The sequence below is a fragment of the Typopeltis vanoorti genome, chromosome 6 (assembly GCF_054136105.1).
Source record: "Typopeltis vanoorti isolate ZY-2024b chromosome 6, IOZ_Tvanoo_1.0, whole genome shotgun sequence".
Taxonomy (NCBI): Eukaryota; Metazoa; Arthropoda; class Arachnida; order Uropygi; family Thelyphonidae; genus Typopeltis; species Typopeltis vanoorti.
The window spans coordinates 79,675,961-79,700,940 of record NC_143554.1 but is presented as its reverse complement, the minus strand read 5'-3'; the positions used below and the strand labels follow the sequence as shown (position 1 = coordinate 79,700,940).

The window sequence follows — 24,980 nt, the reverse complement described above, 5'->3', positions numbered from 1 at the left end:
TAAATAGGAGTATATACACTATATTTCGATCCTATGTATATATGTGTGTGTGATCGAAGAATGATATATATAAACATTCTGTACATGTTCTCAACTCAGTCTATGAACATTCGCAACTAAGTAAAACTAACCTGGATATAATAATGTTAGGTTGAGTCATTCTGTAAAGTAATTATGTGCTACAAATGAGGAATCTGCTTGCCCAATAATTAATTCTTTTATGTTCTAATTTAGAGTTAAACAACAAATCACTTTAAAAAGAGGATTTGGGCGCTGGTAAATTTAAAATTTTTCTAATCTGCGCATTCATATTGATTATAAAATTAGCGGATCCGAGAACCTTTCATTCGTCTTCTTCTTATCGTTATTATTACTTGACACCTCAAAGAAGTTTTTAGACTCTCGTGGGAGAGCTCCATATACTACAGTACATCTCACTGTCTCCTTTACTTACTCGTGACTCTCGTGCTACACACTACGACACTAATACTATCAACACACAATCCACCTACTGCCTGTCATCATTACCAACAATGTACGGTATGTGTCTATAAATTGCTTGTATTCTGTTGGCTTATTTACTTGTATGGGGGTTGAAAATCCCTGCTACCACCATTGAGATCGGCTAACTCATCTTCAATTGAAAAACTCCCATATAAACATTCCTCTTGTCACGATGAGAGGAACTCGTATCTTGTCCATTCAAAGGATGCAATGTCCTGTTATACTTTCAGCTGAGCTGCAGATATTGTCTCCTCTATGAGATACTTTAAGTAAACCATTGGATCTGTGATACGAAAATGGACAACACTATTCGCTGAATTCATTTATAAATTGCAATAAATTATGTATTACAGTAATGACCTTTTATACATACCTTTTCATTCGTTCTTGTAGTTAGTATGCCAAGTAAAAATATTGCCAAAGTTGGGCCGCTCACGATGCTCATGACAATCATAGTTGCTTGAAAAACCCCGTCACATAAGCCAATCAGAAACGTCACCGCAACACATAAGGTTCCGTAGAATAAAGCTGGAAGATAAAAATAAAATAAATATCGTGAAACGGTACTTATTCCAATACATGCATTATATTGTGCATCTGCTTCATTAAACTACTGAACTAATGTAGGACGTTTTTAGCGTAAAATAAGTATCGTCGCGATATGGCGATTAGGCTTACACACAAACAGATAAATTCAAACTCTAGTAAAATTTTTAGTAACAAACAAAACTTAAGTTATACAGTTAAATATTTAGATGCCGATACTTACCAAGCAACTTTAATAATAAAGAATAATACTTTGAGAAACTTGGAAATGTACAACAAAGCGTCAGAATGTCCTGTATGGTGACTACAGCCAAGGAGTTTATGGAAGAAGAAATGGTACTTAGGGAGCAGCACAATATTCCTGACACACACAGCCCAACAAGACCAGGATACGCATTGAACAGTTCCATAACAAAATAAGGAAAGAGCTGAAATAAATTACAATTCAATTTAAACATTTGATTATGAAGAAGAGGATACTTGATAGTTGGACTTAATATTCACTAATATTATAGTATTAATCTTACAACGGTATTTACTTAAATAAAAACTTGCCTTATTTATAATTAACAAGCAAACTCACTGAATGAATATAGAAGCATTTAAGTATCAGAATCTCTGAGCGAAAGTCTAGATTTTCATTGCATCGCTCGTATTTCCAGTTTATAGCACTGCTCATTAACTTCTTGTATTGAAATATACTTTCATGTATTTGAAGAAAAGAAAATTATCAATAAAAGTTTGCTTACTTGGTCAGGTCTTGTTACAGGATCATCAGGTGTCTGCAACGGGTCGCATCCGTAATAGTTCGCATATAAAATTAAACCAACGACGCACATCGACACATAAAACATGCAGGTTATCAGTGTTCCCAAAAGAACCGCCCTAAAGACAAAAAAAAAAAAAAATCAGTTTTATAATAACAGATACCTAAAGCTTAAATTTATTAGTGGCGATAATTATAAGAAAGCACTTCAGTAATCTGCGACAGACAAGAGTTGATGGTACATACTAAGTAGCGGTTTTAATATCAGTGTGCTCTGCACGCGGTTTTCGCTTCTCAAAAGCATTGAAAACGTCTTACATTCAAGATAATTGACGTCTGTGAAGCAAAATAAGAAAAGGTTTATGTTGTAATTGAACATTATCCGAGCGGCAATGGAGGTGACTGGCTTTTTCTACCAGAAAAACAAATTAAGTAGGCCTAGGTACCTTAATAAATCTGGCTGAACATACAAAGAGGATCTTCGATAATCTTAAATTATCAATATTTTCCATCCGATTATTGAACAGCATTTTTAGTTGTTTGATATATGATCATTGGCATTTCATCATTTAAAAATTAGGTAGAGCATCGCTATTGTTATATATCTTGTCTCTGTGCACCTTGGTTATGGCGTCACTTTCCTGTTATTTCTCTATCCTAAATCCCTGTCGTACGTACCAAGCCTGAAATCCTAACCTTTCTTTCTGGGGCCGCTTCTCCTTTCGGAACTCTGACAAAATTTGTTAATTGTAACTGGGCCAGCCAGAGTCCTAGTGCAGAAGAAACCTTCCCAGCGTTCAAGTATTACCTAATCTTGTTAAAGTATTAAGTGCCTATAGAAACTTCAACATTGCAGTCATGGCCTAAACTTTCTTTAATTTTCCCTTATTCACAGGTTCGAACTTTAGTGAGTGGAAAAAGCAGTCTCATGCTCAGACAAAGTCAGACTTACATAGGAAAAACATGTTTATTAATTATCAAATTACATAAAATAAACCTCCACACATCAAAGGTATGTCATATCAAAATTCTAATTCACTAGCTAAACAATACGGAACATTCTAATTATCAAATACTCTACATCTCTAGGTTAAATAAGCCCACATTCATCATAAAACACTAGATCAAAATTCTAAGTAAAACTTGCTAACAAAGATCAATTCACATTCAACTAAGTATTGCATACTCTCAGGCTTTCAAACTACTAGTCCAATGTGATTATCACGCTACTGAGCACAAAAGTCACTAAAGAGTTGTCTTTCTTCTCAATTAGAAATATGTTCTTCTGGCTTTGCCCCCCAATACTAATTGTTACAAGAATAAGGAATTTTCTATACATTACCAGTGTCCTGAGTGGATATCGCGCTTCTATCATCCGTCCTTTGTAGTCAGATGTCTTTCTGCTTTATCGAGTCGCGTCCACGTGGAGGTTACGTTGATCGACGCAAATCGCCATTCCTTGCACTTTGCCGCACAAACGCTTGTCTACTGGATCGATGTCATCATCTCGGCCGTCCTGTTTTGGGGAACGTTTTCCGCTGTTTCGCATCGATAAACTTTTACCGATGGCCCTAGTTGGTGTCTGCCGTGAGCTCACGTATAGCATGCCCGACTCCTTCAGCTAGCAACTGGGAAGGAGATTACTTCCGGCGCCGTCGATCGGTCAGCACTCTGCTTGTCCACACGAAAAAACAGGAACAGAAAAAAACGGGGCGTCAAACCCGAGTGAACTCGCTTTTTATTCTTCTTTGTAGCGCCATCTTTTCGTAATGGAGGATTTCTCACTGTGCTCTCCTATTCGCCCCTACGCGAATGCATCACACTTCTGCTCCTTGAAGAGCGCTCATTTCGCCGAACGCGAGTTCAGCTCGCCTTCCACGAATGCTTCCGTTACAGCGTTACGTCATCGTAGGCAGCTAGCTAGCAACCTTTGAACCTTTGTTTGCACTTAGATTTACATTCTTACACAGTATAATTTTGACATCAATAATTTTAAAAATATAATTCTACTTAGACATACAATTTTCTCTTCAACTTTAGTTCTTTCTAAGGTAATTGTAACAGGTTTGCTTTTATATTTTTCTTACTTAACTAATACTCCAAGGATTTCTAGCTCAGAATTGTGTTTCTTGTTAAATCTTTAATGAATGAATGACTTTTTAGTTGAAAGAGTCCGCATTCAAGATCTAACACTATACAAAGCCGTGAAACACAATGCATTTTACATACTTTTTTCAACACCCATGCTCGAATGTGATTCATAACTTACATTACACTATATGACCCCTTAAATCACTAAGTAAAATAAGGTCATTAAATGATTTAATAACAGTATTTTTTAAACTTTTTAAGACTGCTGAAATCTAAATATAGTTCTTTTTCGACGAATCCCTATGAATATTTGAATAAAATTATTTCATAAAAATTATTAAAACTTCATATTGGATAGAGATCTCTGTCGATTATACTCTAAATAGGTCTATCTCGTAATAGAATATTAAGTTTGGGAATACTCGATAGAGATCCTACACAAAACCCGCTAAACAAATTAAATAAATTATTAGATCAAACACAAACCATAGATACTGACACTACTGAAAGTTAAAAATTCATCAGGCTAATCCCCCAGGTATTCAGCGCCTTCCTAAAGTGCACTAATCTGGTTATCTATTACGTTCAACAGTTGATTTCATAAGACCTCCTACTTATTATATGACCAAATATCTTTCAGGACTTTTACGAAATTTTATTAGAAAAATTATCTCTTATATCAAACATAAATTTGATTTCAAAGAACGCAATTAAAGATCTTTCTATTCAAGTATCTGAAATGATGGGTTCCATTTAAGTAGTTTCACTGTTAACAAATATACAACTTCGAGAAAGTCTGCTACTTTTACAAGAAGTTTCCTCTGATGACATTGAAGTTTACTATCAGTGCCGGTTATTTTACTTGATGTAAAATACAGAAGGTTCAAATTTGATCGGCTATTTATTAATTGTGTGAAGCTCGACGCCACCGAACTAATCTTAATCGGACAGACCGTATGCATCTCTCTAAGCTATGGAAACTGCCTGTTGTTAACTGGTTATATTTTTTAAATTAATTATTACTATTACATCACACCTCCAGGGAGGGCATCTACTCTACAACTCCTCCTCTCTCTCTATACTCCACAAACCTTCATTATCTAACACCAACGCCATCTATTGCCGACTACCACCACTATTACTTTTACAGACAATCACAAACATCCATGTCCACGGTGGGATTCGAACTCGTAGTCTTTTGGCTGGAGAGCGGATACGCTACCCACTCGGCCAACCAGGTCGGCTAATTATACAATATAACACGAATCTGAACACATATAGTGTTTCCTGCTGTACAGTTGCGACAGACACTTGATATTATACACATACTGTGTAACTCGTTCGTTTGTTCATAATTTAAATATTATAGCCAGTTCTTCTGCCTTCTCCCTGAATTAATCTCGTGACATGTTGAAAGAAATATATAGGAGTAATAAATTATATTTAGTTTCATCTTACATGTGTCAAGCCGTTATTTAAAACATTATACTATGTCTAATGCGCATGTCCCTATGAAACGTCTATATAAAAGTATAATAACTTAATATAATTTAATATTTTGCTTTCATTATGAACATCTTTTAGCAAAATGATCCAAAATAAATACTTCTAGTCTTGTTTTATGGCATTTAATAATGTTTAGTATTAAGAATCTCTACTGTTATTTTCAAACCATCTTTTTTTTTTCATTACATCATTTTAGGGAAAATTTATAACTGAAGACTGTTACATATGTTTTAAGTTATATATATATAACAATTGATCAACTGCATCTCGTTAAATATTATCTACTTACCATTTCGCATGATAATAGGACTTCGCTATTAAAATACGTTGAACTAACAATTGATTTGTAGCTGACAATGATGTGCCCAATATACCACCAGCTGACAACTCATTCCAAATGGTGTATCGAGTGGTAAAATCAAATTGATACCTGAAAGAAAAACCACAATAGTAAAGAAAAATTGGTCATTATAAATATGCATAATTATTTTAATAGTTCTTAGCATGAACGTTTTTCATTAATCTATTTATAAAGCAGCAAAATAAATGAACTTGCAAAACTAAATGTTTTGTAGATTCTTTGCAGATATGCAGGATTTCCCAAGAGTAGGTCCCATTTACAATTATTTTTAAAAATAATCAGTTTAAAGCTGATCCTGTACTTGATAATCGAGAAAAAACACAAAACAGCACACCAAAACCTAATTTTATATGAGTATAAAATCCTTTTTATTTAGTCATATAAAATTAGATATAGAGCAGATCATATCGCGAAACTGCAACTAATATTTTAAAGTACATTTAAACATATTTTTTAAAAATATTGTTTAGAAGTAAAAAAACACACGTAATAACCACGACTATTTAATTCGTAAATATTTCATCGCAAGTGTCTTGGGACATCATCAGTACAGTAGTTCAAACAATACTAGGAATAACATGCAATTAGGGCGCGTGATTACAATGGAATCTCAATACGCGTGCAGTAGTGTTATACTTGGGATAAAATATTTACGATTTAAATAGTCATTACTGTGGTTATTACGTGTGTTTTTTTAGTGATGAATTCACCACAGGTTTTGTTATATAAAAGATTGTTTAGAAGTAATGCGTGCATATATATTGTTATTATGCCCTGTGTGTGTGTGTGTTTACGGCGCCTATTCTTCATATAGTCCTACCAATAAGTTTGAAATATGGAATGTTAGCGCCAAAGTTGCCAAGTTTAATAGAAAGCATTAGTAGCTGGATATGTTGACAAACTGATAACCCAACCATTTTTCTATTACCAGATAGCGTAACTCGAGAGTTCATCGATATGGGAGGCGAAGATAAAAAGTTTACTTACTCATGAAAGTTTAAGATATTATTACTGAAAATAAATACCACACTTGCCCTGGAATGCGTAGTCGCTCCCCCTGATATGCAATGTCAAACACATTGGTGAAACTTCCATTGTCAGCAGCGCCTTTAAATATGACAAGAAACGCAGCAGTAAACATGATAATAGCTTGAAATACATCAGTCCATAAAACTGCTTTAATTCCTCCCTAAAACAACAAAAATGTTATATTAGCGAAAACATTTATGCTAATGTATATACATAACGCTAAAATATACTGATAGAACCTGAATATTGTGTTGTAATGCTTTTCTTGTTTATAGTTCCGGATCATTCGAAGCATGATAGGATATTCCGCTGTTATCTCGTCACATATACTTAGGCATTCTCTCTCTCTCTGGAAACTAATGCACTGAAAATATGTCTGCAGTAGACATAGGCTATTAAAAGACGTTGAAATGAAAACTGATTCGTAACAAATAATGTCTGCTACAAATGATGCATGTTATACTATCGAAAATTATAGATATAGTAGTGAAATAAATTGTACATGTTTGAAATATTAAAGAACACTTACAACTGCGCAATAAACTGTACACACAAATCCCATGATCACTATTGATATCCAACTTGGTATTCCCGTAGTGCTGCGAAGAGCTACTGCTGGGGCATAGAGACTTGTAGCTGTATACATTAGCTGCAAAATGATAATAAAAGAAAATACTTATTCTGAAAAAAAAAAAAAAAGCGTTTAGTGAAATTACATTTTGATTTTAAAAAGTCAGTAAGTGTTGTTAAAGTGAAATTTTTTGTAGTTGGTTGGTAAACGTTTAAGGTGATAATTATTTCTACTATATTCTGATGAACATTTTAATTGTCAAAGGACACACATAGTGCCAACTGTAGCATCTTTGCTTTGACTGTAAAGAAAATCAAAACTTGAAAATTAATCGGTCTAATAGGAAGGGTCTTCCTTACTCAAAACACAAAAACATTGACTGGAAGCGCAAACTTATATGCATTTCCTTCATAGTTGTGATGGCTCTAGCCTAATATAATAGATCAACTCGTCATATACTTCAAAGAAAGTTAGGAATGTTGAATATTTTGCAGTACAAAAACGAACTGCGTAATAACACTAGCAAAAATATTATCGTTTCTTGAATACACACATTCAGTTACAAAAATTGCAATATGATAGTTTAATGAGGTGTTTTAATTTCTGAAACCATTTCAAATTTTCAAGTGCGGTCTGTTTCTAATACTTTTCTGCCTTGAAAAAAAAAATAGCTGCATAGAAGCAAAAATGCGCATGGGTACAATACTTACATCTTCCTGTTACCTGTAACTGGAAGATGTAAGTATTGAGCAGGCAAATTAGAAAAATGCAAGTGATTTATATTACGGCTTTAATCTTTGAGAAATTCTAACATTGTCACTAATTATTAAATATTAAAAAAAATCAGCAAAATAATATTAGCTAACATCCTCCTTCCTCACTACGTTTTATTTCTTTATATGCTTCATTGTAGGATTTATTTGCTCTTGGGAGAAAATTGTAATACAATATTTATGCATGGTAACCATAAATGGTTGTGTTTTGCAACAAGGTCTAATGACTCTTAAGTAGAAAACTCAAGGTAACTATTTACACACTCAGTCATTCGTAGTAGCCTGTCATTCATACCACAATATCTGTGGAAAACAAAACAAAAATATATAGTAAAATAAAAAAATAAGGATGTAGAAAAAATCGAAAGGAGAAATTAAAAGTGAAATTCCAAGTAAAATAAGTGCAAAATAAATTCAACGCAAAGCACGACTCGATCTATTGCACTCGACATGTTTTCCATTTCAATGTGGCCAATGGCATGACTGTTATCTCTGCTGTTTTTCTTTCCTGTTATGAAGTTACCTGTCATTATGTCCAATGTAAATAAAAAAAAAAGCTTGCATAACTCTGTGCAAGTGATGTTTGATTCCATAGATCTAGGCATCCTGAAGAAAGCCATTCTCAGATCGTATCTAGTTACCGAATAGAGGATTTTTTCCTTTATCGATCCGATTGTCGATTTTGATCTCGTGCAGGTACGAACGGTTTTTTTTTACTACCGGAAACACGGGTTTTTCGTCTTGTGAACTCACAGAACTAAATTATTTCAGACAATATGACAAAGAAACTTATCTGCCTCTCGTCACCGGATTCCGTTTATAATTAGAGATAGGCGAATTTGCAGGTTTTTTTTTATCTCAAGACACACTGCAAGAATGGAGAAAATCTCCATTGGATACAGTTGATGACCTCCATCACTTCAAAAAACTAAAATTGTCAAAATAGGATGAGAAAAGTAAAGCCTTCAGTTTATTTTATTTATTTTCCCTTTAATTACCTAAAAGGACATTTTTCCTAGACATCTCTATATGTTAGCCTTAAATGTATAAGAAAATAATTGCCTTTACCTTATGAACAATAAAAGGCTTAATGATTTATGGGATTGTCTGGATGAAAAATAAAGAAAAAAACTTAGCTTCTTGGATCTGAAATATTCATGCTGAAAACGTATGTGTGTGTATAAAGATCTCACAAAGTTTTTAAGAGGCATGACTATCATTCGTATAAATCATAATCACTTCACTTGATATATTTCATGTTTATATTTGAAATAAACAATTAGGTATACTAGATGTTTTATAGAAACTTATCGTTGTCATAATGAAACTTTTTTAAACAAACGCAAAAGACATATAAAGTAAGCATTCTTGGAGAGAATAAGCGAATTGATTTCAATATTCAAAAATATTTACACAAGAATAAGTCAAACACATCCTCGTGTCTCACTCGTAGCTGATTTAGCAGCAGACAACAATTTGAATTTTCCAAGAATACTGAAAGGTATTGTTCGAAATTCAAATAACAATAATAATAGTAATAATAAAAGAAAATAAATAAATAAATAAATATGAACGCTTTATGGCGATTGCTTTCCAAATCTTGGGATAGGCATGTAGTCTGTTCGATTAAGAATAGAACAATAATGTAGTTTTATACACGTTTCAAGGAATACATGATCGAGTTTAAAATAGTGTAATAACTGTCTGATTTTAGAGGACTATGTTGGTGTCTATGGCACCATAAAGATGGCCTGAACTTTATGATTCTAGAATTCATATGCAGAATCTCGATATTCTTCGATTCTGATCTCAACAGAACAGCCTATTTTTCTTAAAACACAAAAGTCTATGTGAATAGGTTATTTGATAAGGTAAGGATAGTGTTAATAGATTGTAACAAAGAACACAATTTTCGTGATGGATAGAATCTATTTGTGGACATATTTTGCTTGTAATTCAAATTCACTTTAAGATAGATAATAGAAATCCTCTTAGCATCAGATCGTATTCCGACTGAAGGATAATAATTAATTGATTGATTACAATGAGCTAAATATGTAGGATTTTGAAATACTGTAAATGTTAAGCAGTTGGAGCATTACTCAAGTGTTTCTGATTAGTTTTCATTGTATGTGCAGGTCGTGAATATCATAAAATAAATGAAAACAAAGAATGTTGTAATGCTCATGCATTTCACAAACAGTACTTACGGTTTGTAAAATAAAAGCAGAACATGACAGTAGTTTAAGGCGTCTTCCAAATCTCTTTTCTAGGTACTGAAAAAAATAGAATTTTCTTAGTAATCCTATTTAAAGCCTTAAAAATTATATTAAATTTAAGAAATCATGAACGCGTTACATTATGTTCAAATCATATAAGGAAAGTTATTGTTAATATTAAACTCAAAACGCTACTTTATAAAATATTACGTCTTCAGATGTATAAGATGATCCAGATAGGGTGGTCAAGATTAGGACAACATGTGGCTGTTTTGCATGTACTTCTTTTTCGTTTCCTTCCTTTTACGCGTTTCCAAAATAGAAACGTGTAATGTTGACTATGTGAACAGCATATGCAATCATAAGTTTTTATTTTTTATTTTCTTTCACTCAACATTCATGAATGAGAGGTTCTAGTAGTGTCATGTTGAATGTCATATTTTATTATAACACTGCTATTAGTCCATCCTGATGGAGTTAAATTAAATACGCGCTCGAATTAAATCTTACCTCATTAATCGTGTGGGTAATAACTCTATAGAATATTGGTAAAATAAGAAAAGCACCTATTACAAGTCCAGTCTCTAGTGAAAAAAAGAATGCTAAGGTTTCAGTGCCAAATCTGTACACCTCTCCAGGAACACCAATCACTGTGGTTCCGGACATAAAGGTTGCCATGATGGAGGCCGATAGAGGAAAAATTCCGCTTCTTCCACCTAATAAAACGCCCTGTGTGGTTTGCTCTTTTCTCTTGATTCTGGAAGCAAATCCAATGGCAACCGAGATTGTTAACGTTAGGCTTATGACAACATAATCTGTTATTCCTAAAGAATATTGCATTTCTATCTTCGTTATCTGAAAAAACAGAAACAGTGTTAATAAGATCTTTAAATTTAAAGAACATTTTATTTATGTTGAACTGTTTTATTATTGTTTTTTTTTGCTTTTAGATTTTATTTTATTTTTATTTTAATTAAATTAATAAAATTAAAATGATGCTGATTTATTAATTATAATTTATTAATTATAATAAATTAATAATATATTAATTTATTAATTATAATTGTGACAATAAGCACAGTACTAGAAAGTATGTATATTTGTATTCAAAATATTGAAATATTATCGTTCGCTGAAACGATTTCGAAAGCGTGGCTTTCTGCTAGATTTTGACTAATGTCATCAATGTACATAATTTCTAGTCAAATACAACAAATATTATGAATTTATCTGGTGAATAGTGTTGCTTCGCAAATTGTGGACAGCAATATTGGATCTCTCATGTGAACATAAACATTTTGTACCCATGTGGATAAAACCATGTGGATAAAAATGTGGAACTGCTGTTCGAATTTTATACTGCCAAAGATGTAACTTATGCATTTTACAAATGTTTGTACTGATTTGGAGTGACATTTTCAGAATAACTAAAGAAATTCTCATTATGAGATCAGTAAAACCTTGGTATCTCAGTCTGTACTAATAATTTCAATTGGAAAAAAATATCCAAAAAAAAAACTGAGTTCGAGTCGTCCCGTGTAGGACGGTGAATCTTTACGAAAGGTCTTTTAAGTAAAATTTAATTTAAGTGAAATAAGTAAAATACCACTTTTCTGATATCGCTTTTGTAAATATAGCTAACATTGTAACATTGTTAATTTATGGGTAATTTTTTAAAGTAGCAAAGCACCACCGGTATTCAACTTTAGTTGTAAGCAAATAAAAATCTTACGCATTTAAAAAACAATCCATCAAATATGCATATCACTGTAATAGACCTACAAAAGGAGACAATTATTTACAGAACAATCTTAAAGTCCTCTTCTACCCTGTATACCATCAAACAAACTAACGTACAGACAAAATAATGATTTGCCTTATTTGACTGTTACAAAGTTGATTTGTTACAAATATCAGCTAAATGATTTTTGACTGGTACATAATGACGTCACAATTACTTAGACACCATTAATTGCATAACAGGACCAATAAGAAATTGAAAACGGAATGATCAGCCAGCGATTCTCAATCATAGAGTCACGGTACCACGATACAATTCTATCATTAATTTTCTGATTGCGTACCTTAGAAAAGTCATAAAAGTAATATCTTAAGTAGTATTTTTAGTATTGTACAATGAACAGTATTGCAGTGGATGCTGAATTTCTTCACCTTTCCTTTTCATAGTGTATTTTCATAGAAAGCTGCTCCATTGTTTCTCGAATTTCTTATAAACATGACAAAACATGGGTAACATCACATAACGCGCAGTATAATGGAGCAAACGTCGTCTCCCACACATACTTTCCATACCATTGAATAACTCCAATATATTAATAAATTATTACACCATGCTCGGATGTGTCATTATGTTTGTGATTTCAGATACTAACGCAGCTAATTCTTGACCGACAGCTGATGGGAAAACAGGATTACGTGTCCAATAAACATCAAGCAGTTGCTTCGTAGATAACAGTGTTCCGTACACCAACGCGGTCGTGCGTACGACGAATTACTAAACCATAAAACAGACTACATCACACAGGTCTATAATATGTTACAACGTCTACACGACGTCAAATATATAGCCATCTGAGAGCTGTTAACTAAATCATTTTTGCCAAACTATTCTTTACGAAATCCTACATGTATTAAATTTAACAAAGTCAACTGAAAGAATAATTATATAATTCGATTTAAGAAACAAAAACTGCTCACCTAATCGTTTCGAAATTGAATACTTTCGGTGTTTTTTTTTACATCCTTTTAATGTTTCGTATCAAGAAATAAAAACTCATTTAATGACTTACGTTTAAATACTGTTCATGACTAATCAGAAATCTTATCTGTGTGTTACACCTTTTGGTACAACTTAGTTTGCAATATTGCATGTAAATAAGGTTCATTAAAACACTGATTTCTATAAAGTCATTGCTTATAATGTGAATAATTAAATACAGGTTGGTGATAAACCACGCCTCTTATTATTCGAAAGTGTCATTCCGAAGTCTTTCATCCTTATTACCATTCTTCCTCGAGAGTTTATGCACACTCCTATTCAGTAAGCAAAAAATATTCTCAAATGGTATTTTTTTCTCAAAAATACTCTTGAGAACATCCATTCCTGTGTGCTAAAACTAATTGCACACTAACTAGAAGTCGGAAAGAAATTAAAGATTAGGAAAGTCAGAGATTCTCCTCCAGAATTACAAAATGGTGCGAATCTCCCTAATAGAAAATATATATTGATTATAATGGAAAACGATTTTATTATATTCCATTGCTTTATGCAAACAGGATGCGTACACAAGTGGCTTCATAATCTGTGAATAGAAAGGGATTTGATTTGCAAAATATAATTGAATAAAAGCTTAGGTGGGCAAATTACGAAGCAAGATCTGCAAAATTAATGAATATACACGCATTGATGGCGTTGAGTACATAAAATTAAGTCATTTAAGTTTTCAGTCACAAGGATACCAAGTAATTTTATAAACTTGTTTTTTTTTTCCCCTTCTTCTCCCAAGTAAGCAAAACAGTTAAGTTTGCGCATGAACGTAGTTCAAGTCTAAAGGTAGTGCAACACAAGGGCAACTCGTTGTAAAGGTGGGTAAAGATCTGATCACTATTCTTAGTATTTCCCATAATGTAAAACACATCTCACTAAGAGTTGTATACTGTTATACATTATGGGGGGGGTCACTACCCAGACCGGTTTCAACCTTTTTGGAGGTCTCCTCAGTGAATGTTTCAGGTATTTGGTATTTCAGGGTCTAGCTACTCACTGAGGAGACCTCAAAAAAGGTTGAAACCGGTCTGGGTAGTGACCTTCCCCCCCCCCCCCCCATAATGTATAACAGTATATACATCTCTTAGTGAGTTGTGTTTTACATCATGGGAAATACTAAGAATAGTGATCAGAACTTTACCCACCTTTACAATGAGTTGTCCTGATGTTGCACTACCTTTAGACTTGAACTACGTTCAGGCGCAAACTTAACTGTTTAGCTTACTTGGGAGAAGGAGTAAAAAAACCAAGTTTATAAAATTACTTGGTATCCTTAATATATATTATCCCCGACGTAAAAAAACTTTGCACACACACATATATACTAGAAACACTAGAAACACTGCACTAGAAACACTGTGTGTTTCTAGTGCAGTTAGCGAAATGCTAACTGTACTAGATATTATCCCCAACGTAAAAAAACTTTGCACACACACACACACACATATATGTTTCTAGTACAGTTAGAGAAATGCTAACTGTACTAGAAACAAATGAGGAATATAAAGGTTGCTGAGTTGTTAGAAGTAAGACAATCATATATTTGCGCAATTTAACTTGAAGGCATTGTACTTAATGTAACCTGTAAGACGATACTTTCAGCAGACCAATTAATCACGCATAGAAGTTATTACCCTCACATGATTTCACTATATAGCTACGCAACAACCGCTGATTGCATTGAGTCAATTTCAAAATCAAACCCCTGTTATGCTCAACAGAATTTGTGCTTCTCAATAAAGAAACCTAACTTAGTTGCCCGCTATGTGACAACACTCTGAATTTAATGTTTATAGTTAGAAAAAACTTTTATTTCAGATTGAATCCACAAGCGATTCTGTAAGCGGCAAATGACGAATGGTATAGTTCAAAGGCTACGTCAAATAGCTATAATCCTGTAACTATCCAGTGCTGAATATACAATATGTTTACAGGGAAGATTACTCTATATTCTGATTATTAGTTCCCGAAGCTATACACGTTCGTTCTAGCACTTTCTAGACAAATTTTAGCAACCTTAATATTTTATGCGACTCCTACTAATGAAGGGCCGTATACCGCACCATGTGTTGGTTAAGGATTTTTTTTACATTTTATTAGTCTCTTGCAATAAAGCTAGTATCGTCATAATTTCGCGTGTATTTCAATTAGTGTGAACTGAGCAAGAACTGTGATGTATTTTTTTAAAGAATTAGTTTCAACTCTGGTCTGAAATTTTTTTCGTATCAAGATCTGATTTATGATTAAATAACTTGGCGTTGTGATAACTCTTTTAAGTTAATATCGTGTAATTACAAACGAAATACGATGCTCCATTCATTTTAGTACTACAAATGGAAATTAAAGAATGACATCATCATCGCTGTTTGCAACTGATAAACAAGTTATCCATAGGTTAACAAAAAATGTTTGGACTTTATTTTCCAAGTTTATTTTCCTTGTACAGTAAGCACGTAATAATAATAATTTATTATTCTCTTAGCGGTTAAATAGTCTCCATCATACTTAGATAATGATATTTTACGTTTAATAGATTTCATTGCATAAGGGACGAAAAAATAACGGTAAGTTAATTGGAGCAGTACCTCCCTTTTTTGCTTTTGTGAAAATATCAGGAACTTCTTTGCGCAAGGCCCACAGCAGCTGCAAGTAACAAACAGAAGTAGTTTGCAATAAAATTATATATTCTGAGCATGTGTTCTAATCGTTGCATGGGATGAAATATTGATGAGTTTGTAATATTAATATAATTACATTAATGTCGTAATAGAGTTACATTTTGGTGGATGGTATCACAACCATCGAACATGATACTGCAAGTTTTTTTGTATTTTCAAATTCATTTTACTAAATAATAGATTGATACTGTAGGGAGGAGAATAGAAACTAATAGCTGACTGATATATGAGGTGTTGGATGAATTGCATGATAAACATGAGCAATCTATGAAAACCGTAGCAAAGTCTCGAAAGATACAGATGAAAAGTCACATATAATAAGCATGTGGCAGCAGAATGATTCCTTGATATACTCAAGTTTGGAAATATTCGGATTGCATGACAAAAATTGGAGAAAGGAAAAGAATTCTAATGCTCTCAATTCTGGATGATATAAATAGTGTGGTTTGGTAGGGCTGAATGAAGGGAGATTATTTGTTCTAGGTTTGCAACAATAAAGTTTCTGCAATTTAGTCAGAGAGTAAATAATTCCTGGTACTATAATAAAGCATACTCCCCAAAAGCTATAGGTAATCAGGCATCTGAATAATGGTTGATAAAAGACAAGTTCTAAGCACGCATACCGAAGTTATGCGTGCTTAGAACTTGTTTATTTGAAAAGGTTTTCAAATAAACTTCTAAGTTGGATGCTAATGCAACTGTACAATGATGTAAGACAATGTCAGTGAACCCGATCTTCTGTGAGCAGTTTGCTTTCATGAAAATCAAAGGATACAAAACTAACGGAAATCATTACGAGGAACGGTAACTAAGAGTTATGAAGTGTGAACAAGCGTAGGGGTAGCGGGTCAACTTAGGGCTGTGGTGTGCATAACTGGAAGGTAGGTTTAAGTGACATAAATGGGTAAGCGGAATTAATTTGGTCGAATAAAGTAAAATATTACATAATGTAATGAATGAGAAAAACCTTCCTAGAAGCTATAAAATATTACTTATAACTGCAAGTAATTAATAAAACAATTATTATAACTGCATATAAACAATAAAACGTTAATTATAACTGTAGATAATCATCGTAGTCACCTGTATCTCTATTATTATTAGATCACATGGATATGGATAATTGATAAAAATGATGAGGAATTGTGTAGAATAGGGTTTGTTCATCAAGACAAGACAGAAAATGATAACACTTAACCTGTACTTCGTGTTACAAACATCGTGATTAATTTTTTTTTATACTTGATGACTTAATAGAAAATTTTAATGTCGATGAACCATGTATGTGTGTACAGTTGTAAATTTATTCTCCTACAAGGCGAACAACAAAGTTAAAATTTGATTAGTCATGAATCGGTATGAAAAGCAAGCCATTACATCAGTTCACATTTAAAGAATATAAGAAAAGGAAACACTCAATCTTCGGGAACCAGCAGGTGAGCACTTTTATTTCTTTCGACAAGATTGGCAGAGATACGTTCTATTGATGCCAGATGAAGTAAATGTCTCATTTTCCAAAAAGATATTTGACTGTCAGTTACATCTGAAACTTTGCCAAAATTTTAACTAGAGAAAGTTTTTTTTTCGTGGATATCTTGAAGTGATAAATTGTGTCTGACTACGGTGCTTATCTTTGATTCATAGGTTTCAGAAAAGAAGAAGTGAACGATTTCAATATATTAGTCAAAGATAAGCACCGTAGTCAGACACAATTTATCACTTCAAGATATCCACGAAAAAAAAACTTTCTCTAGTTAAAATTTTGGCAAAGTTTCAGATGTAACTGACAGTCAAATATCTTTTTGGAAAATGAAACATTTACTTCATCTGGCATCAATGAAGAGAACTTTGTATGCCTATGATGCGATTGTTCTCATAGGAAAAAATAGTGTGGATTCAGCCTCCAAAATTAGCACCGGATTCCATGGTTTTAAACAAAAGATTACCTCTATGGAAATGGCTTTCCATACGTTGAGCTAGGCCTCCGAAATACGAGAGTGCAAAGTTTAATTCCATTCGCCGATAACAAAGGACGTTTTTGCTAAGCCTTTCTTGACAGGTTAATGAGTTAGTCGATTTCAGGCATGAGTAAGAAGGGCTTTTAGTGCTCCGGATAAACAAAGTACCTTCTGGCTTTAAATATTAATGTTGAATGGATTTTTGAGTTTATTTTCCTGATGTCGTATATTTTATTATTCACTAACTTGATATCCATGTGCTTCGCAACGGTATTTAACTACTATAAATCCATTTTGACTCAAATAAACTTTGCTTTGATTGCAATGAACAGTTTAAATTTCGTACAACTACCCCATGTCAGACAACATTCATGTTCAAGTTGAAATTCCCTTTAATTTCATACCTCACATTATATTTTTAGATATTTGTACATAGAATTCGAAATATTTGTTTGTTTTTTTAAAAAAAATCAAATTATAATACTTCTGGGTATATAACAAATTTAATATTATAAATTGTTATTTTTATTTTTTTAATTGGTTTTGTGATATAATGACATAGCACCTGTGCTTCACAAAAGCGTTCTCAAAAGTAAATGAAAGCCAGTAAAGATAAAGAATATTTAGTTTGAATAAAGCGAAGCGTATTGATGCAGAAAAATGAAGTGAAATTCGAAATAAAAAGAAATAAAAAAGAGAAGATTGTAAAGAAAGAAATAACTAGAAAAATGAATATCATCTTTTTTTTTCTCTAATTAAGGACCTCTTTCTCGACCACATTGGTTGTTATTCCCTCAGGTGATAGGATTACCAGGCTGCTGGTTGAGCTCAATGTGGAACAGACCACGTAGAACTGCGCACGTTACAAGCGATCCTCTCTCAAATCAATCCCTGCCGCCTTCAGCGACTGCTTCTGGGAATGGTCATAGCCAAGCAGACCTTGAGAGGAGAAACTGCAGCGTCTTGCACTAGAAGGATTACTCTGATAGTATCAGTGGTATGAACACCGACTCCTCCCCCCCCCTGAGCACAGCTAGTGAATACTGTGGCCTCGAAGATGTGTTCCTATGGAGGGTTTTCACTTGCAGCCTGGTGTCATTAAAGAGATTGGGCGAGAGAGATTCCGCAGCAACATCACTTGGAACCCCCACTTTGTGGAAGCAAGGAGGGTTGAGAGTGTTAAGGAACTCCACTGGGTAGTGTACCTCGTCATCCGTTTGTACCAAGGAGTCCACAGACCTGTACTCCATTTCTACCCCTTCGAACAACGAATTAGAGTGTCATTAATGATGGCCGCCTTGTCGTTCTTGGGGGTCAGAATGACACGCTCGCACAGCGTGTCCATGGACTTCTCCTTGATATCAAGATATATCCTGGCTGTGAGGTCTGCTAGGGTCGAGAATATTAAGCCCAGGCCTACAGGAATGGTCTCCATTCCCTAGTACTCGGAACACTCTCCTTCCCCTATTTTGAATAGGAGATTCGATAATTGCCCAGCGGAGACAGGGTATCTCATGTGGACCTTCCTGTTCTTTCTAAGAGAGTTTCCAGATGAGCGGCCATAAATATGACAGCTTGACGCACGCCTTAAAGTTAACCTCGTCAGGTCGAGTTCCCCTTGGCACTACTGGGAGAGTCTGCCGGAAGTCTCCAGCCAGCAGCACGGTGGCTTCCCCGTCACTCCATCGTTGCCCATGATGGCTTTGATGGTTATGCTCAGTGCCTCAGAACTCCAGTTGTGCGCAATGAGCTTACGGTTCCGCAGAATTTGATTGGGGTTGAGGGGAAGCTTGAAGGCAGCGTAGGCCGTCTTGCCTCTCTCCAACAGTGAAGCAGCGATGCCACGATCAATCTTTACCTTCGCCAGGAGCAAGGTCGATGAGGAAGGTCTTCCCAGTACCAAATGGAGCATCCAAGAAAAACACCTTCAGATAGATAGTGAGATGCTCATCCGTCAATGAACCCTTGTTATTCGAAACTACCTGTGCCAAGGCGTTCATGTCGTTGCAGGTCTCCCTCAGATAGTCCCCGTTCCCCAAGTCTCCTCCAGACCTGTTGGCTGAGGCAGGCCGTACTGTAGCATTTGCTGTCCTCCCAAAGCCAACACTGCGTCCTCAAGCAGCACTAGGCGTCTGTTGTACACCTTATCCATCACATGCTGCGCACTGCCTTGCAACTCCCTCTCTACTTTCAGCGTGATGCCATGTGTACTTCTCCCAAAGACTCAGAGGATCAGAGAGTTTACTAAACAACAACTCATTATGAAGAGTTCTGCAGCTTGAAAGGAAAATCACACAGTGCAGCTTCCTCCATGGTAGCGTCCCAGTGCTTGTCATCCTCTAGCTAACCTAATACCTTGCATGGAGACCGGAATGTGGGATATAGGACATTATTCACAGTCTTCAGCTCTGGACAGGACGTTAGGACTCATACCGCATGCAGCAGCAGGCAGAGATGATAACAGTCGGTGTTATTTGGGTGATTGTGTATATCCTTCCAAGCGCTCAGTCCTCTCCTGGCCAGCCATCGACATTGTACTCTTCCTTCTCGTGAACTTCTTCCACACAAAGTAAGAAGCGACCTCAGAGTACAAGAAGATACTCTGAGGTCCCTTCCCCTACTTCCTCACGGCGCCCCATACGTGAAATGTAGCTGTCTGCTTTCAGCTGCGCCTAGTTGTTCCTAAGGTAGTTCAACCTCTTCGTTTCTATTTTGGCGTACATTTCAAACAAAAATTGACTGAAGAGGGAGCAGAAGTACACCATCTGGTTGACCTCTCCTTTCCTGACTATGATGAGGTAGGAGTAGAAGCTCGCTGCGGAGACTTTCTTCTTTTTCTTCAGGAATAACTTTGTCTCTGGGGTCGCGCTGAGGCAAGGCAATGGAGTACCGATCATTGCCACGATAGAACAGGAGCGGATACTGCAGGGCATCATACGACCTGTGGATCTCGCTGATGCGACGCTGTGTTGTTGCTATTGTGGCTCTGAAGCACGATGTCTCGCTGGCCGAATTGTTGAACAACAATCGCCCGAGCTACCTCATTTGTTGCTGGTGCATTGAAGTGACCTCCATATACGTCAGCGGGATTTCTATCTGCATGGATGACGACTTGGAACTTCTTGCGGATTAAAGGTACAGATCTTCTCCAGCGCAGTCTTTAGGTCTTTATATAGCTGTTGATGTCGTGTAGCACCCTTTGCAGTTGTTTGACCAATCCTGTTTGACGTCAATAAAGTTGCTGCACCTCAAGGGCACATATCTTCCGTGCTGGCCCCCAAAATAGATTTGCACTAATTGTGCTTCGTATTGAGGTGCTGGCAGCAGATTTCCTATTAAGTGACAACCTGTCCTGAACTTTGAATGTCGGTATAAAGCCGTCTCGTAGAATCTGCTTAGCCCCGACTTCATGGACCGTGTACTTCCGAACATGGTCCATGAAGTGGGTGTAGTCGGTATGGCTTTCCATTACCAGGCTGTAGAGACTCTCGGGCAGGGGTTCGAAATGCAAGGCTGCACTTTTCCAGTGCTACAGCACATGCCTGGATCATCATTCCACTTGAGGATATTACAGTGCTGACATTTGTGGCTCATGGTACCTAAAGTTACAGTGCTATCTGCCTGATAAGCCACGTCAGGATCGTATGCCATGCCTGAGTCAGCCTTGACCTTCCACAGAAGTCCCCAAATTTCTACTCGTCTTCCAGGATTGCTTTGCTCATATCGAGACCGAGACACTGCCGCTTTGTGCACATCTAGGTGATCGCGCTGGTACTGGTCACCGCTACTCTGTGCATCGCGTGGTTAGTTTGTTGGTACTTTGCCACCCCAGCACGATGCACTGCATAATTACTCTTCGCATATTTCCATGCCGCATCCTTAAGTTGCGTCCTCCTTTTAGTTTCGGTGTATCTGGCACGACGTATGCCGGAGGCCTTCTTGGGGACAAGATGAGATGATGGCTGAGGGAGGTGTGGTGTATTGCTCACTTTTCAGGTTCAAGTGGCAGATACGCATCGAAATGGCCCCTAGAAAGGTCCTGCGCAAAGCGTAGCCTTCTATCTTTAGCACGACTCTAATAGAGCTAATTAGGCACATGCTGGCAACTGGACGGAGTTCTCAATCATGTCTCACGACAGCGAGAGGGACAACTACGCCATCTGCGCTCTCGCTGACATATCCCGACCCTTTACGTATGGTGGATTATGCGAACTGGTAGGGTGACTGGGCAATTGTTTGAATTCGTCTTCGAAGTTTACCGCAATGATACATGAGATACGAGGGTGAACTGAAACATTCTCGACCTAGCAATGAAGAAACGAATTGGTAATTTCAAAATAATTTTTATTTTTCAACATAATTTCCCTTAAGACTAATACATTTATTCCAGCGATGCTCGAGCAACATTATGCCGTCCCTGTAGTGGTTGTTAGAAAGATCTGCAAAATACCCCTCTACAGCTGCAATCACCTCTTAATTCAAAGAAAAACGCTGACCAGCGAGGAACAATTTTAGTTTTAGCAAGGGACGGAAGTCAGAGAGAGCCAAATCTGGGGAATAGGGTAGATGTTCCAACAATTCATAGTGCATATCCCTTAATTTTCCACTGCCAAAACACCTTTGTGGGCAGGTGCATTGTTCACATCAACTATGAATTTCTTCTTCTGCAAACAGGGTCTTTTTCTCACGGATTATTTTGTATAGTATGACTAAAAGATTGGAATAATATTTCCCGGTTATTGTTTTACCCTCTTCAAGATAATTAATAAATAAATGTTTTAGCATCCAAAACACCGATGCCATAACCTTTCCTGCTGGTGGAACCGACTTTGTTTTCTTTGGCGCTAAACAACCGGTTTCTGTCCACTGTTTTGACTGCTGTTTGGATTCTGGTGTGTTATGGTGAATCCAAGTCTCATCCATAGTAATAAATCGATGCACAAAAAAAATCACTTTGAGCGTTTTATAAAACGCTCCAAGCACTGCCCAGAGATTTTCATGGAAATACATTTTTGATCTGCTGTGAGCAAGTGCGGCACTCATCTTGCTCAAAGCTTTTTCATTTGCAATTATGCAAGCAAAATATATATTACGGGTTCCTTTGAAATTCCTTTCGCCTCCGTAATTTCACACACTTTGATTGGCCGGTCATATCGTGCACTTGATCAATGATTTCTGGTGTTGTTACACTTTTTGGAGGTCCCTCACGTGGATCATCTTCAAGGCTGGTACGGCCAAATTTAATCTAGGCAGCCCATTTCTTAATTGTCACAAAATAAGGAGAAGAGTGTCCATAAACGTTTATGTACTTGGAAAGTTTCTTTTGGTCTTAAACCTTCTTTTACAAAGAACTTTATAACCGCATGATGCTCGATTTCATTCATTTCAAGGGATAGACAACACTTTTTCTTCCGACAGCTGTATAAATCAAACTACTTGATAGAAGTACTTGTAATTTCACATGATTGCTTAAGACAGATGTTCCAACTTAGAAAAAAAAAACTTGCCGATAGTGTTGCCATCTATGCTGGAGGTCGAGAACATTCAGACCACCTCTCTTAGGAGAGCACCGGAACAATAGGCTCCGTCTCCTGTGATGGGGACAATAGTGTGACGCACCATCTCCCCCATTAACATGTAAAAACTGAATTGCCAAAGCGAATTACAATAAAAAAATAGAAGGGACAAAACTAAATAAATTAAAAAAAATAATCCTTTCTTAAATATATGAACTAAAATTTTTGGATCGTTGCCAAATTTAACGCAAACTAATTGCATAAATTTTGAATTACGCGATAACCTATTTAATTGTTCGAATATTAGTAAACGTTCTGAAAATAACTGAAACAAGAAGTAGTCCTAAGAACAGATAAGTATTCACAGAACACGCATATGCATACACGGATTTAGTCCCTCAGCCACTCATACTCATTAACACAAAAGTCACAACTTCTCTTGCGAGAGCTGTCTCACCTATGTTGCTAACGTGCTGCTTACATGCCTACTCGCCACCTACCGGATACAGATGTAACTACAAAAAATAAGGAATGTGTACTTTTCAAGAATAAACATATTTCTTATTACAGAATGTATGAAGTAATGATAAGTAACTTTCCATACACATACTCACTTTTTTGTTAGTGTAAGTACGTATAGCTTGTGAACTATAATTTGTATATAGTTAATTTATTTGCGTTAAATTTGGTTCCGAATCCAAAACAATTTAAATTCTTATATTTAAGAAAGGATTACTTTTCACTTTTAGTGCATTTTGACCCTTCTCTCTCTCTCTCTCTCTCTCTCTCTCTCTCTCTCTCTTTTTTTTTTTTTTTGAAGTCGGTGTTATTATTATCATTTTTTTTAGTTTCTTAGCTTCGTTGTTTCATTACTATAAAAAATATAGAAAAGCCTACAAAAAACTGTTAGAGGACCACCAGCAGTATCTCTTAGTAGCACTACAGGAATACAAAGTTGGGTATCAATAGTGATAGTGGGATTCGTGTGTACAGTTTATTGCGCAATTGTATTTCTACCATTGAAAACAAACTGGTCAATTTAAATTGTATGCCACTGGTTTAAATTTGAATGCTGCAAAAACCGCACATCTACTCTATAAATATAAAATGATAAGCCTTTATATGTCACGATTTTGTGTCACGGTTTTTGTCAAGTTATTTGAAACGTTTTGAAATTCAGGTTACATCACTTCACTCAGCAGCTACTCTGAGTGTCGAGTCATCGAAATTCGAATCATCAGAATTCAAGGAGAACTGCTCTACCACCCCGGAACGGGGGAGGGGGGAATTGGGCGCCTAGGCGCCAGGGGCCCTCTGTATAGGCCCCCTCTAGTAGGCATATAAAGTTTTAATTGTTGAAAAATAAATTGCGACTCACTATTATGAAAAGAAGACTTCAGGGAGATGTAGTGGCAGGTTCAGATTTCTGTAGCTTGTGCAATGGTTCAGGAACAAAGCCTACGTGAAATTGGAATAACTTAATTATTTAATTAAGAATGTGTGGTCACACTTCTCCAAGATAGCATTATTAAAGGAACGTCAGCGTTAAACGATCCGAAATGACCGGAAACACTAGGAAGGAAATGAAATGACCTCGCAACAAGAACAGTCACGTGTTCGGAGGAAGGAAGTGGCGCTCTTTGTGATAACTTCAGTTATCAATGCCAATCGCAA

At 35.7% G+C, this 24,980-nt stretch overlaps 1 protein-coding gene across 1 annotated transcript in view; it reads right to left on the bottom strand.

The window, feature by feature from the left end:
* Positions 1–1,754: 1,754 nt before the first annotated feature.
* The window catches only part of LOC150105608 (sodium-coupled monocarboxylate transporter 2-like), a 76,759-nt gene continuing 53,533 nt past the window's right edge, over positions 1,755–24,980 (bottom strand). The window contains exons 2-5 of the mRNA XM_090393996.1: positions 10,877–11,221; positions 6,809–6,963; positions 5,703–5,843; positions 1,755–1,935 (exon numbers count right to left, since the gene is read on the bottom strand). Of these exons, the coding sequence (XP_090250122.1) occupies positions 1,755–1,935; positions 5,703–5,843; positions 6,809–6,963; positions 10,877–11,221 (822 nt within the window). The remainder of the gene's footprint in view (positions 1,936–5,702; positions 5,844–6,808; positions 6,964–10,876; positions 11,222–24,980) is intronic.